Source organism: Gymnogyps californianus, chromosome 13 (genome assembly GCF_018139145.2).
Source record: "Gymnogyps californianus isolate 813 chromosome 13, ASM1813914v2, whole genome shotgun sequence".
Taxonomy (NCBI): domain Eukaryota; kingdom Metazoa; phylum Chordata; class Aves; order Accipitriformes; family Cathartidae; genus Gymnogyps; species Gymnogyps californianus.
The window spans coordinates 8,653,936-8,668,034 of NC_059483.1; the positions used below are offsets into that span (position 1 = coordinate 8,653,936).

Below are 14,099 nucleotides of genomic sequence, written 5' to 3' on the forward strand. Positions count from 1 at the left end.
GTGACAGATCACCTTAAAATGTAAAATAATTGATCTTCAAAATTCATAAATATTCAGTAGGATCCAGATATGAAATGTAGAAAGCTGTTACATAATTCCTGTGAAGATATCTGTAAAAGCGCAATATCAGAATGCCACCTGTATAATCTAGATTAACCAAGAGACAGAGCCCTTACTTAGGGGCTTAAAGTTATTTAAAAGGATCCTGCAGCACTATTTTTTTTTTTTTTAATTACTAAGATAAGCTTTTGTCTCCCTTCATGAGAAAAGTAGTAGTAGTAATGAAGTGTCTTTATAACAAACACAGTATTTCTAGTACTTGCATTTTTCAAACTGCTTCTGTCAAAAATTCTGGAATTTTACATGCTTCTTTCAGTTACAAAGTGAAAAATAAGAAAGAAAAACAATCCTGTAGCCCACAACTTGCGGTTACATTATTATCTGATAGAAGCCTGGTTTTTAAAGTACAGTATTAACAGCACATTTAATCAATCTTGGTAACACAGGCAGTAGACAGCAAAATTGATTACTGTTCGGATAATAAAATGTTGCATTTTTCAATTATTGTTATTGTCACTACAGTCGCAACAAGTATTTTCACTCTCCCTTCTCCCGTTATGTTGTAATTCTGTGAAAATGTGCTAGCTCTGCAGAAACACAAGGGTCCATGTTAGGAAAGCTTTTTACAAGGCTAAGAACCACATCGCTTAGCATCAAAAAAAAAAAACCAAACCAAACCAAAACCAAAAACCTACTACTTTTTTACCCAAATCACTGGCTTTAAAAATTTCAGGTTTATCTGCCAAAAGTGAGTATTTTAATATCTGCAGAACTAGACAGCCAGTGTCTAAGAATTTTTACAGAACAAGATCACAAGCTCTTGAAACACTGATGCCAGTTTTCAGTAAACACTGAGGCTAAAGAAGACTGCAAAGAAAATATAACACTAACATAATTTAAAATGAGAAAACAGGGTGACACCAATAGGTTAGCTTGATATCAATCTTACACAAAATCATGGTGCACAATCAACAAAGAAATAAAGGACAGTGGTAAAAAGTAATGCTAAACATAGGCTTACAGAAAATAGGTCTCGCTAAATAAATTTGGTATGGCTTTCTGACAAGAATATAGGTTGGACTGGATAAAAATACCTTGTAGTTTCTGACCTACTATACTTAGATCTCTGTAAGATTTAGTGCCACACAACAGTCTGATTTAGAAGTTATTCAACACGAAGAAAACCTGGAATCTAAAACCACCTCATAAATTATTAGGGAGGCTTAGGAAAAATATTTTAAATCCACCTCATCAATAGTTAAAGCTGTTTTCTTAGCTCTAAAAATCATAGCTCATTATAGCCTGGAATACCATAAAAAGCTTCCTCCCCTTTAACTTCTTCTGCAGTTGGAAAAAAAATATATATGCATAGTTAAAGAAAAGGGGAGGAGGTATAAAGTCACTTTAAACTTTGACTCTCATAGATTTTTTTTTTCAGGAAAGAAAACTTCAACATTAACAGATTTCCTCAATAAAAAAAAAAAACAACGGTGTACTTAAAAGCCATTTTTTCAGCAAAAAAAAAGATACTAATGAAAAATCTGCGCCAGTTCCACACACGTGTTACATCTTGCAGTACTAAACTTACCTAGCTTATACTTCTTGTATCCAGAGTCACCTGGAAACATTACAGAGGATCATTTAACACTTTTGACAAGGACAGGTGTGCAACAAATTATTACGTATAAGCTGCTTCAGGGTCTTACCATATGGCACACATAAAGGAACTCAAGGAAAGAGGGAAAACTACATCACATTTAGCTTGGTTGAAAGCTTGCACACACAGGTACTTATTCCAAAAGAGCTGGCACGGAGTAAGGTGCTATACCCTGTGCAAGACATTTTTTCCTACTGCATGAATCTCCAATACTGATGCCTTAAGGAAGGTCCAATACCAGTCAGTATTTCTGCCAGTCAATTGAAAGATTATATAAAAGACTGTAGCTAATAGAATCTGCACAGAATACACAAACTGGTGAAAGACAAATAAATAAGAGTAGGTCAACCCTGCTCCAGAGGTCTACATCATACATGACACTGAATGAATGGAAAAAACATGCCTGTATACAGCCCAGTGCAACACACACTCCATACATGTGAAACAAGGGTTGCTTCATACTTAAAAGATGAAGAACTCCACTTGGAAATGGAGCAAATCGAAGGAAGACTCCAAAGACATAGTGAATACTCAAGTGTGTATAGAAACCCAGCAAGCTGGAACTGGCTTCCTGGCCAAAACATCTCATGGATGTTTAAAATGGCAAAACAGAGCAGGAAAGAGAACAGGCTATTACATCAATACGTAGCCTTAGTGAGATTCTTCATGACATATTTACCAGGTTCTACTTCCCATTCTAAAAGAGGAAAGTTAATGAACATGGATGATGCCTGAAAGCCCTGTCTTAAAAAGAGAAATAATGGCTTTGTTCTCAAAATTGTTCTTATGAGCCTAAGATCCAGAACAGAGAATTTGTAAGAATCTTGTAATTAGTAACACATATGAAGACAAGAATGGCACAAAAGTCATTAAATATTATTAACTAATCATACGGACTACTGTATTCTAAATTAATTACTCAAGGACCATCTATTTGTCATTGTGGAGAGTTTAATAAGACTATCTGACCAACACTGGAATGATGAACAAAAAGTGAGAAAAGATTATATTGGATTAAATGATAGAAAATAACACAAAAGTATTCTAACGTGATTAAATAAATAATTGTGGATTTTCACCTACAATAGTCTTCGGTTCAGATCAACTTCTCTCTGTGGCAGAAACAGAAAGGGCTCAGAAAACGGAAAGAGCTCAGAGAAGGGCAAGAAAAATATTAAGTCTTGATAAGACTGGATGCTTCAAGATACTTAAGACTTCCAAGAGGTAATCAGTGGGTAAAGAGGGAAAGGCAGCAACAAACCACACTGTATACAATTTGTGTATAGAAGTTCAGATAGGTCGTCTTCTCACCCTTTGGCAAAATACTAGGGCTATACCATAGTGACCAAAGCCTTAGAAAAAACAAAGGTTTTTGTCAAACCAACTATATTCAATGGCAACAAAGTCAGAGTTCATAAAAGTGAGCGTTTTTAATAGCGCTTACATAGCTCATGAATTCATGGCCCGTTCTTTGGCCCAAACTTTGTATAACTGAATAGAGAGTTAGGTTTTCACATAAAATTATATCACTCACAAATCACATAATAATACATAAAAATTTCAAGAACAGAAATCACTTATCCAGGTTTTCTATGTTGGAAACTATTCCCAAAAGTTCAGGCAGAGTTTTAATGACTGCTCCCTGCAATGCTTTCCCAATAGCACCTTCCAAAGAATCTGACCAGTTGCCTATTGAAGACAAAGTATTGGCTTGAAACAATCTACAAATCCATAAATAGCTATTAAATGCCGCTATCCAGAACAAAAAAGTGCCTCGTAATCACTCACAGCTCTAAAACCAGGAAAGCACAGGTTATAGCACACATTCACTTTCTTCTTTTCTTACCCCAATTTTCCCCACAACCCTAAAATTGTAAATGCAAAGCGCTGAGCAGAACAATTGTCCAAACCAAAATGAAGAGGGAATAGGAGGGTGTCAGGCTCCGGACATATGTCTCATGTACCATGATATATACTACAATAACATTGCCAGCTTTAGCAGTGCCCAAGTGTCAAAGTCTCTGGATGAAAAGCCTAAAACTCAACACTTGGTATCGGTAACACCTTAATCTCTCTTTTCTCCAGACACCTCCAGCCTTTTTTTCCAGGGCCAGCTTAGTTTTTCAGGGTAGGAAGAAACAACTTTTGTTTCTATCTGCTGGTGATAGCCAAACTTGCCAGGAAACATATCAGAATAACAATTTTTGGCACACCCTGGGCCCTGCTGCTTGTCTTCCCAGCAGCAAGTTGGGATGAGCCCAGGGGTGGCCCAGGGGAGGCCAGCCCAGCTCCCTCATGCCTACGCCATCGGCACGTCCTCCGCACCCTCGCCAGCGAGCAGGCACCAAGGGGCCGGCACTCCCGCTCCCTCCAGCCACAGGGACCGGCCAGCCACCGCGGTGGGTCCCACCACCCTCACGGCGCCATCGCCTCGGTGCTCGGCACCACGGCGGGACCGTCCACCTGCTCCCCTGTGCCGTCGCCGCCATCATCGCGGGGCCGAGGCCGTGCGGGAGCCCTCTGAGAGGAGGATGGGGCCGCCAAGGGCGATGGCGACGATGACCCCGGGAAGACGCTCTGAGGCAGGAGCGTGGCGGGAGGGCAGCCGAGGCGCACTCCGGCCCGGCGGCCTCCCCGCCGCGGCGCGTCGAGGGCGAGGGAGCATGTGCCGGGGGCATGGCGGGGCGGCCCGGGCGGGGGGCGGCGGGGCCGGGGGCGCGGTGGCGGGGGCGGGGAGGTGGAGCCTGGCTGCGGGCGCGGGGACCGCCGCTTCCCTCCCCCGTCGGCCCCTCACCTGGCGGGGCCGCCCCTCGCCAGGGGGCCGGTTCCACGCGGGGCGCAGGCCTCGCCCGCCGGCCCTCCCCGCCGCAGCCGCCGCCGGGCCGCGCGTCCGCCGCCAGCCGGCTCAGGCCCCAGCCGCCGCCGCCGCCTCCCCCTCCATGGCCGCCGCTCTCGCCGGCTGCATTGTGGGAAGCTGACCTCACTCGCTGCTGCCGCCGCCCCGCCGGCTCCGGCACTCGCCGCCATGGGGGCCGTGACCGACGGTGAGACCTCCCTCCCTCCCTCCCTCCTTCCTTCCTCCCTCCCTCCCCGCGCCCGCCACCCCGCGCCCCGACCCCTGCCCGGCCCGGCCCGGCTCCTCTCAGCGCCGGGCCCGCCTCGCCTCCCGCCCGCCGCGGCGCTGCCCGCCGGCTGCCCGCCGCAGGGCCCCGGCCGCCCTCCAGGGAAGAGCTCCCCGCGTCCCGGCCTCGGGCCTCTCCCCGCGGCCCCCCCGAGCCCGACTCCCGGCCTCTCACCCCGCAGACGGGCCTCCATCCTGGCCCCGACCCCACAGCCCCGCTCTCGGGCCCTTCATGCCGGGGCACGCCCGGGCCTTGGGCGCCCCCCGCCCCCAGGCCTCTCCGCCTGGGTCCCAGGGTCCCTCAGCCCCGCGCTCCGGCCCGGAGCCCTGGGACGCCTGCTGTTTAACAGATCCTCCCGGTTTAGCCCCGGGAATCGTTCCCTGAAGGCCTGGGGTGAAACCCGCGCTCGGCTCTGGGATGCGGCTGCCATTAAACAGGAGTTTTTCCTCAGATGAAGTTATCCGCAAGCGACTGCTGATCGATGGCGATGGTGCTGGTGACGACAGGCGGATCAATTTGTTGGTGAAGAGTTTCATTAAGTGGTGCAATTCCGGATCTCAAGAGGAAGGGTATTTGTTTTCTGTTTTTTTTTTTTTTTTTTTTTAGTCTCAGAACTGATTAGCTTGCATTTCAGTGGAAAACTGGGCTTGATCCGTTTTGAAAAGATCCATGTTAAAATGTATGCATCTGCTTTTCGGTATGGCTCTGTGGTGTTTCCAGTACAAACGCTGAGCACTGTGGTAGGAGATGAGGGCTAGAGACGGGTCAGAAATTACTGAAGGCTGCAGGCTGTATCATGAAATCTGCCAGCGCTGCTCGAATGCCCTCGGGATTGTCGTGCCGCTGCGTGATCCGTCCGGGAGTCCCGCTATTATGACAGGATCATGACTCGAATATTTTAGTTGGCAGTTCTGCATTTGTTCTGTTAGGGAAGGGTAGTACTGCTGGTATTACTGCTGCTTCAGTTTGTTTTGTTTTTTTTTTAAAACATGCTAAAGTAGTAAGGGATGAGTGACAACGTGGTGTTCTCCTGTGGGGTCCGTACTAGTACTAGATATAAATTGCCGAAGGACACAATATAACGGTTGTGTGTATGGAGAAGCACTGCAGTATTAAAATACTCATCTCGGTGGTCACAGAGCCAGCCCTAGCCGGGGAGTTTATAAGCCCTGGATCAATCTGCCCATTGCTTTAATACTCACTTTACACCTATAAGGACGTGATGGTGGAATTAATGGGTGCAGTGTTTCTAACAGCACTTTCAAAAAATTATACATTGAATCTTTGAAATATTTTATTTCCTTAATAATTGTTATTTAACTGTTCCTTACGCTACATGAGGCTTTGTTTTCTTGTTTTGTAACGGTAGGGGGTATGTTTATGCTGCTTAGGAATAAATATCTTGTCTGTTTTCAGTTACAGCCAGTACCAACGAATGCTGAGTACTTTATCACAGTGTGAATTTTCAATGGGAAAAACTCTCCTGGTGTACGATATGAACCTGAGAGAAATGGAAAATTATGAAAAAATCTATAAGGATATAGGTAAAGATGAGAAAATATTACTTGTTTCTGTTCGACAGTTTCTCTTTTATGAACAAGCTTGAGCCAGTTCTGGTGAACATAATGTATATATATGATGAGTGGTTTGGGTTTTCTTTTTCTTAATGGATAGCATTCATACATATGCTGTAAGCATCTTATCAGTATGTAAAATACATATAAATAAAAGCTTTTTTAACCTATTGAAGTGTATGTAGTTTTGAAGCTGATGGAGCTAGCAGGCCACCATGTCACAAATAGCTCTCTATCTTTTTCTAATTTAGCAGAATTGCTTGTTCACATGTATTCTTTGATCTCAGTATAACCCTGTATATATATTTTTTTTTTAAGAAAATAGCATAGCTGCAGCACATGAGAAAATTTCTGAATGCAAAAAACAAATCCTGCAAGCAAAAAGGATTCGAAAAAATCGCCAGGGTAAGGAGCAATATCTGTATTTACACTGGTCAGTTTCATTATTTTGTTATCTTTTAAAATACATTGTATCAGAAAATAGATTCCAAATTTTTGAAAGTGCAAGGGAATATACTGGCATCATGAATCCTATATTTAGTCTGGTGGGTTCCACACCCACTACTGAAAGTTTTTGGTGGATGAGGCAGGCAAGATTAAATCAGTAGATCTCAATGACATACAACATCAGGAAAACCTAAAAGAGTAGTTCAGAGAGATGTTTTCAGGCCAAAGAAAAACCCCAAAAGCATCCTGTCACAATTCAGGTGACTTGAGAAGAACTAAAACACATTGTTAACAGTGAGACAAGAGTTGAAGAGACTTAGACCCAGCACTGATGATCATGCAAGTGTATTCCTTCAGCTATTAAGGGAAGGTAATGTCTTGGCATACACAGTGGTGCCAGTTACACACCCAACAACTCTGTATGTGTCCTTACTGAATACCTGTTATGAGAGGTGTATTTTTTCCCTACTTTTAAAAGTATGTACTGATAATTTCAATTGAAAATTAAAGCATTTCCCTGTAATACTGTGTTATCAAAAGATTAGCAATTAAGGAGAAGCAAGAATTTGTTTTTTCTTGATAAATGAAATGCAAAAAGAAAGTGATTAAAAGTATAACAGATGAAAGGTTTTAAATACAACTGTTTGATCGATTTTGTGGATAATTTTAGACTCAACTGGAAATTAAAAGAACCTTAACCGGTAGGAATGTAGAGTTCTTACGTCTTCACAAACAGAGGTCTGAAGTGTTTGCTTTTTGATATGTTCTGTCCAGCGCAGCACAGATTTTTCCATGTGAATGAGGTAGTTGACGTATGTACTATCTTACTAAAAGGAAATGGCTATGTTACTTGCCTGTATAACCATAATGTTGTTGTTATGTGTAATACAGTTTAAAAAAAAAAATCCTGTTGTTTCTCATGCAGCATTTTATACTTTTTCCTAAAAATCTTAAATGTTTATGTGTAACATCTTATCAGCACCATTTTCTGTACATATACATTACATTGTATCTAAAACTCAATGCTTATGAATCATACACAAAAGACAAAAGTGTGCAGCAATGCAGAGCTATCTAAAGGTTGTGTTTTCTGGCCTCATCCTTTAAGAATCACTAGCACTGAGTAAGTTTGAGTGAGTAGGTAATGGCCTACAATCATATCTGTAGTTTATTCAAAATCTCTTTTGATGTAATCATCTACTTTGAAATGTTATAGCATGGTATAAATTATATACATTTTTATATATGTATATTTGCAGTTACTTTTGTACATAACATACATAAAAATTTGAAAAATGTTAAAACAGTTTTTCAAGGAGAAAGAATCTGTAACATTCTATGGTACCTGATTTTTGGTTCTTGAATCTATACTTCCAGAATTATTTAGACTAACTACTTAAATTTCTTTCAGAATATGATGCATTGGCCAAAGTCATACAGCACCATCCAGATAGACATGAAACACTGAAGTAAGTATGAGACTGCATTATAAGCAGCCAGTAAGCTAGAAGTCACCAGATTTGACAGTTCCTTGCTTTGTTTGACCTTTCCTCACTTTTATATAATTTCTTTTGACACAAGAAAAACTTGGGTTTCATTTTCAAATTGTGCCCTTATCAGCTTGCTTTAATTAATCTCCATCTGTATGGGTTCAGAAGCATTGCTAATCGTTTTGTATTTGAAATTTTTCCATTGTTAAGGTGAATAAGTGAACTCAGATGTAAATGCGCATCTAATGTCAGTTTACCTGGGATGAGTTGCTCAGAAAAGAGAGTTAGGGGGGAAGTGCTGTAAAGCGCACCAGCAAGGGATTCAGTAGTCACACAAAATACATAACACACAGGCAAGTAAGGTCAAATGAGAGAAAGCAGGAGAAAGCTCTTGGGTTTTTTTATGTTTTCCTTGTAGTAGTTGTTCCTGCATACCCGGTTATAAATTACTACGTTGTGTGCCACAATATAACCTGCCCTGGCATGCAGGTTAGACCTACCTGTTGTCCAACTTGTCTTACATGTAACTTAGAGTATTGCTTGTGTCATTGTTGGATTTGGATCACGATCTGTGCTTTTGGGTCATATTGGGCAGTTGTGGGGACATAATCTTTTTAACTTTATCAAGCCACAGAAACATTCCAGGACTCATTGCATCTATGAGTTTGTTCTTAGCCTGATTAAAGATGTAGCATGGGGTTACTGTTCTCATTTAAGCGCAGCTTGCACCTATCCTGTTGCCCACTTTCAGTGAAATTGCAGAGGGAGGCTGTCTTTTCACGTCCATGGCCTTTTATAGCAAAAGAAAGATTTTTTTATTACATTATTACGGTAATAGTAGGATTTTTATAGCTATAAGCCACCGAGAATATTTCACACATTTCTCTTGTATGTTTTTTTACTGTGCCTTGATTTTGTTACCACAACTTTGATTATTACAGGCAATTCTCATGAGGCTTGACTACTTCTTACTTCATTAGTCAGCATGTGCCGTTTATCAAGTGAGGCTTCATAATAAAGAATTATCAAAAGTGAAGTTTTTCAGATAAGTCAATTGATTAAGAATGGAAACAACTAAATGATAATACTTGTTTCTTAGAGGATGCCAAGTTGTTTAGGTTCGGAGGGTTGTTCTAATTTTGCTTAATACATCCAAGCATAAGTTTCTTGAGCAAAGCTAGAAATGGTGGTAAGTTACAGCTAGTAAATTTGGTATTTTGTCTTAATTTTATCGTCTCTTTAGAAGAATATATTACAGTTAGAAATACCAGTGTGTTCCTCCACTGGAAGAATGGCTACAGTGTATGCCCTTTTGTCCTTAGTCCTTCGTATCTGTAGTCAGAGACACAGACTTGAACTATAGCAGAGTATGATCCCCCATTTTACAGATGAGGAAATAAGACATAGTAACAGAATGGAACATTTTTAAAGAGAGCTTGGTTCGTAGGTATTTTAGCTTTAACTGACCTCTCCAAGTGAATAGACTTTAAATATAGGAACTAGATGAAGTTTTCATCCGATGTTTTAATTACAAGGCTTCCTTTCTCTCCAGTTTGAGGAAAGTATACAGAAAATCGTACTATGACCCAAGAAGGGCCACTTTTAAATCAGAATGGAGGAAGCCTCACTAACAATGTCACACTTTCAATGGAACTCTTAATCACTAAAAACACTTGAGAAAACTTCTTCTGAGGAGAAATGTCGTGGTTTATTGCAAGAGTTACATTTATAGCTTTTGCAGGTTATATGGTACAATAGGACAAAGTTCAGAAAAATACTTTCCTTATGCTTTTAAAGGACTGTTTCTTGGAACAGCTAGTCATACAGCACAAAAGAAGAGAAGCTGTTATCAGCTTAGTCACAAGTAATGCACAGGAGCCAATTCAGGAAGTGACAGGAGCTGAACTACTAAATGGCAGTGCCCACTGTAATTAGATGCAGTATCAGAAGAGCTGTTAAGGGGACCAAGAAGTGACACTGAGTCTTAGAAAAGGAGATACAAAAATGAGAAGGCTAGGCAAAGAGTCTCTGGAGTAGAAAGTAAAATTCCAGACGTAGCTTGAATGTTACTAGAAAAAAATTGCATGTCTTCTCACAATCTGCTTATACCTGACAGCACAGTGTAAACAGCAAGATTTAGCCAGATGGAAGTCATTCAGAAACTAGAAACCAAATACAAGCAAAATCACTGTATGAGCCTGTAAGCTGTTAGCCTGTTTCCATTAAAGGAAGCGATAATGTCACGCCCAACCCTCTTTCAGGCATTCCCCTCAAGGTACCAAGCATACTGGCTCAAAAAAAGACAACACCCTCAGGTAGCACTAAAACAGACCTTTCTCACAGCCATGGTGAGTTAGGACTGGAGGCCTTTTTGTGGTTCCCTGCCCAGACTAGTTGCAGCAGCTGTCAGTGCTTCAGAAAAAAAGGTTTTATTTCCTTGATGACCCCTATATGGCTCTGCCTGCTAAGTAATCAGGGATGGTCAGCCTCAATCCACTTCACCTTTAAAGAAACAGAGTGTTCTCATTGCATGGAGCATAAATTATGGTAGGCATTACAGGAAAAGTAGAAGGGCCAAACTGGAGATTTGAGTGTAAGAGTTGATGCTCCATCCTCATTTGAAAGCTAGCGTACATTATGGTACCTGTTGTGCTTTGCCCTACCTCAAAAAGGATTGTGATAGTCCATGGTGGGTCCACGTGAGAACAGAAAACAATCAAACGCTTGCAGAAAGATCCTGAAGAGGTGTTGAAAGATGTTGTATTTCAAAAGGATATGAATAATAATGAAGATTATAGGTGTTGCATGTTTCCCTTATCTCTTAATGCCAGAGGCAATCAATTAAAATAAAAACTGGCATTTGAGAAGGAAATGAGTATTTACATGGATCACAGTGTTAAATTCTGTGTGCCGAGGCATAAGCTATATCACGTAGTTTCATCAAAAACGTGGATTATTTTACATGTGCCTACTGTAAAGTACATGTTATCCAGTACTCTGTCTGGTCAGGCCATTGTCAGAGATAAGGTGCTTGACTGTGTTTGGTCAACTGTTGTGTCTGGGAATTGTTGTGTTTGTATGTTGGGTATGTAGGTTTATCAAATATGTTCTCCATGCTGATGCTATGTTTTTATTTAATCTATTCATGTCAACATAAAAAAATCTGTGAAGTAGCAAGGCCTATGAAAATGCCATGGGTGTTTCATGTAACCCACTTCTTTAACTTTCATTGTATGGTCAAGTAAATAACATGTTTGTGGCAGGACTGAATTGTTACAGTCCGAATGCCCAGTGTACAACTGTATTCCAGCTTGGAGGCCTTGCTTTCTGTAGAAGTCCTGAAATTACAAGTTTATGACATAATAGTTTAACATTTACGTGTCGTGGTCTTACCTCTGTGTCATTTCATTTGTTATGCTTTGTCCACCTATGCTGTTTATTTAATGGTTGTTTTTCCCTCTACTTAGTTCAAATCTATTTTGCAAGAATTTTACAGAACTTTTTAAAAATGCTATGACAATTTCTTTTCAGGCAGCTAGAAGCTTTGGGAAAAGAACTGCAACATCTTTCTCACATTAAAGAAAATGTTGAAGATAAGGTAGGTTTTTCATTGAGATTGTTATATAATAATTTATTAGCTACATAATTAATGGAGAATCTGCTATGGGTTGTTTGGCTGTATGTGCTCTCTGTTTCCTAAAATATATATTTTATCGTTCCAGTTGGAGCTGAGAAGAAAGCAGTTTCATGTTCTCCTGAGCACCATTCATGAACTTCAGCAAACCCTGGAAAGTAAGTGGTTTACTTAGGTAACAGTCCAGAGCCTGAAACTGCTCAGAATTTTTTTCTTCTACAAGCTAGCCACACCATGTCATTTCCTGACTAGCTTCAGATTAATCTGTAGGCAACAGACTTTAAAATGTGGGGATTGAGAATAGCAGTTTGAGGGTTTTTTTTTTAAAACAGAAAAAGTATTTCTTACAGAAAAGTATTCTTGTGCATAGTTTCCAAACTCATTTGTATAATTCGTGTTTCGGTGGTTTTGAACACGTCACTGCCATCATGGTATCGTTTGAGGCTTTACTAAAAAGAAATTGGAATACAGGAAAGCTAAGTGACTTACCTACTCAGACAGTGAGTCTGTAATGAAGCAGGGACTAAAACTATCATAAACAAGAGCTAAATTCAGGAATTTAGTCATACACATAATTTCTCATACAAATACTTGATGTTTTCAAATCAGCGCTTACTTTTCATGCTCTAATATGGATAATATTGTTTTAAATATTATTTGCTGGATTTTTGCCATGTCTTTCCAAGACGGAGTAATTGGTATAGCCTTTGAGCATGACCTGATTAACATAGAGATGGCTGTAAGAGCAGACTTTCATTCTCTAAGGCCATCTAGATCTTCTTAAGCAGAATGAACTGTTAATCCTAGGTGCACTTTAGCAGAAGGTTATTATGTGTTACTAACACTTGCTTAATTATTAGTCTCTAAAATACATTTTCACATGAATGTATAGATTACCTTTCAGCTTCTAGAATTTTGTGAAGGAAGTAACATTTTAGTGGGAGGCACAGCTTCAGTTTGAGATAAACCATTAATAGGCAAAGAGAAGGCAAGTAATTTGAAGCAATCCGGTGCTATTTGCTGGGATTGATACTATAGGGTTTACCCCATGTTTCCTGTAATAGCTGTTACAGATAACAGCCTTAAAGCTTTGAAGGATTTTTTCGTTTGAACATAGCATTTTGTATAATGAGATACTCAACTTCCTATTTAAGGCAATCAACATAAAATATTTAAGTGGGACACAGCTCTGCAATATAGTCTGTAAATATAACCAAGCGTGTTTGACTAACAGTAATACTGAATTTTAGATGATGAAAAACTTTCAGAAGCTGAAGAATCTCAAGAAACTCAGATGGAAACAGAGACCAAACAGTAGATGTAATATGAAGACTGACTGTACTATTGAAGAATGTCCCAGTGTCTTCACTTTGTGTTGAAACCAACAGTAAGAGACTGAGCCGAAAAATAGTTTTCTACTGCTTCTGTGAATTTTTATACGAAAACACTTGTTTTGCATATGCTTGAGGGGAAAACAGTTACAGATCTGTGCAGAGAGGCACTTTGCGTTAATCCACAAACTTTGTAATTGTGACAAGAAATACATTCTGGTTTACAAAGGATGAAGCTTCTGCACGGTACTTGTGAACTAAGATGTTTGCAAAACATTGTCAATAAAAGGTGTTTCCAGAGAGTTTCCTATTTCTAGTAGGCATTGAGCCTTATAGTAAGGGCTCCTTTTCTTACTTGACATTGGACTGAGGACAGTGCATCTTTGCATGAATCCCAGCTTCCATACCCTAGTCCAGATGGGACCTAAAACTGAACTAAGTAGGGACTTAATTTTTCAAAGTAGCTGCCATTTTAGAACTTACCTGTGACAAGACTAGAAGTTTGCTAGTTTCATAGAAAACAAATTACTTCTATAGAATTAATGCTTGTCAAGGGGTGTAAAACAACAAAAATCATACTGTACTAGCTTTGGTTTTTTCCTTAAGGTGATACAAAGAACTGCAGTGATCTGAGCCTCGCTGTGCTGTGTTTTGTGCAAGCACATCAAAAGTCACATTTTGAAATGACATGTTTAAAACAGCAATTTAAAAGCTTTGTTCTTATAGAACCAGGAATCTAATCCTGATACCATTTACAATCTGCTTCTGGATTTTATCTGTCAAT

At 40.4% G+C, this 14,099-nt stretch overlaps 1 protein-coding gene across 3 annotated transcripts; it reads left to right on the forward strand.

Moving 5' to 3' along the window:
- The first annotated feature begins 4,564 nt into the window (after nt 1–4,564).
- THOC7 (THO complex subunit 7) lies at nt 4,565–13,802 on the forward strand. Of its 3 annotated transcripts, none has more exons than XM_050904612.1 (8): nt 4,565–4,761; nt 5,291–5,408; nt 6,262–6,383; nt 6,732–6,818; nt 8,272–8,329; nt 11,882–11,948; nt 12,073–12,142; nt 13,235–13,802. In XM_050904612.1, the coding sequence occupies exons 1-8, from the start codon at nt 4,743–4,745 to the stop codon at nt 13,300–13,302; spliced, it is 609 nt and encodes a 202-aa protein (XP_050760569.1). In that variant the 5' UTR covers nt 4,565–4,742; the 3' UTR covers nt 13,303–13,802. The 3 variants fall into 3 exon arrangements, with proteins under 3 accessions (XP_050760569.1, XP_050760568.1, XP_050760567.1); XM_050904611.1 differs by having other exon boundaries at nt 4,568–4,761; nt 6,256–6,383; nt 13,235–13,801; XM_050904610.1 differs by lacking the exon at nt 4,565–4,761 and having other exon boundaries at nt 5,159–5,408; nt 6,256–6,383; nt 13,235–13,801.
- Nucleotides 13,803–14,099: the final 297 nt, after the last annotated feature.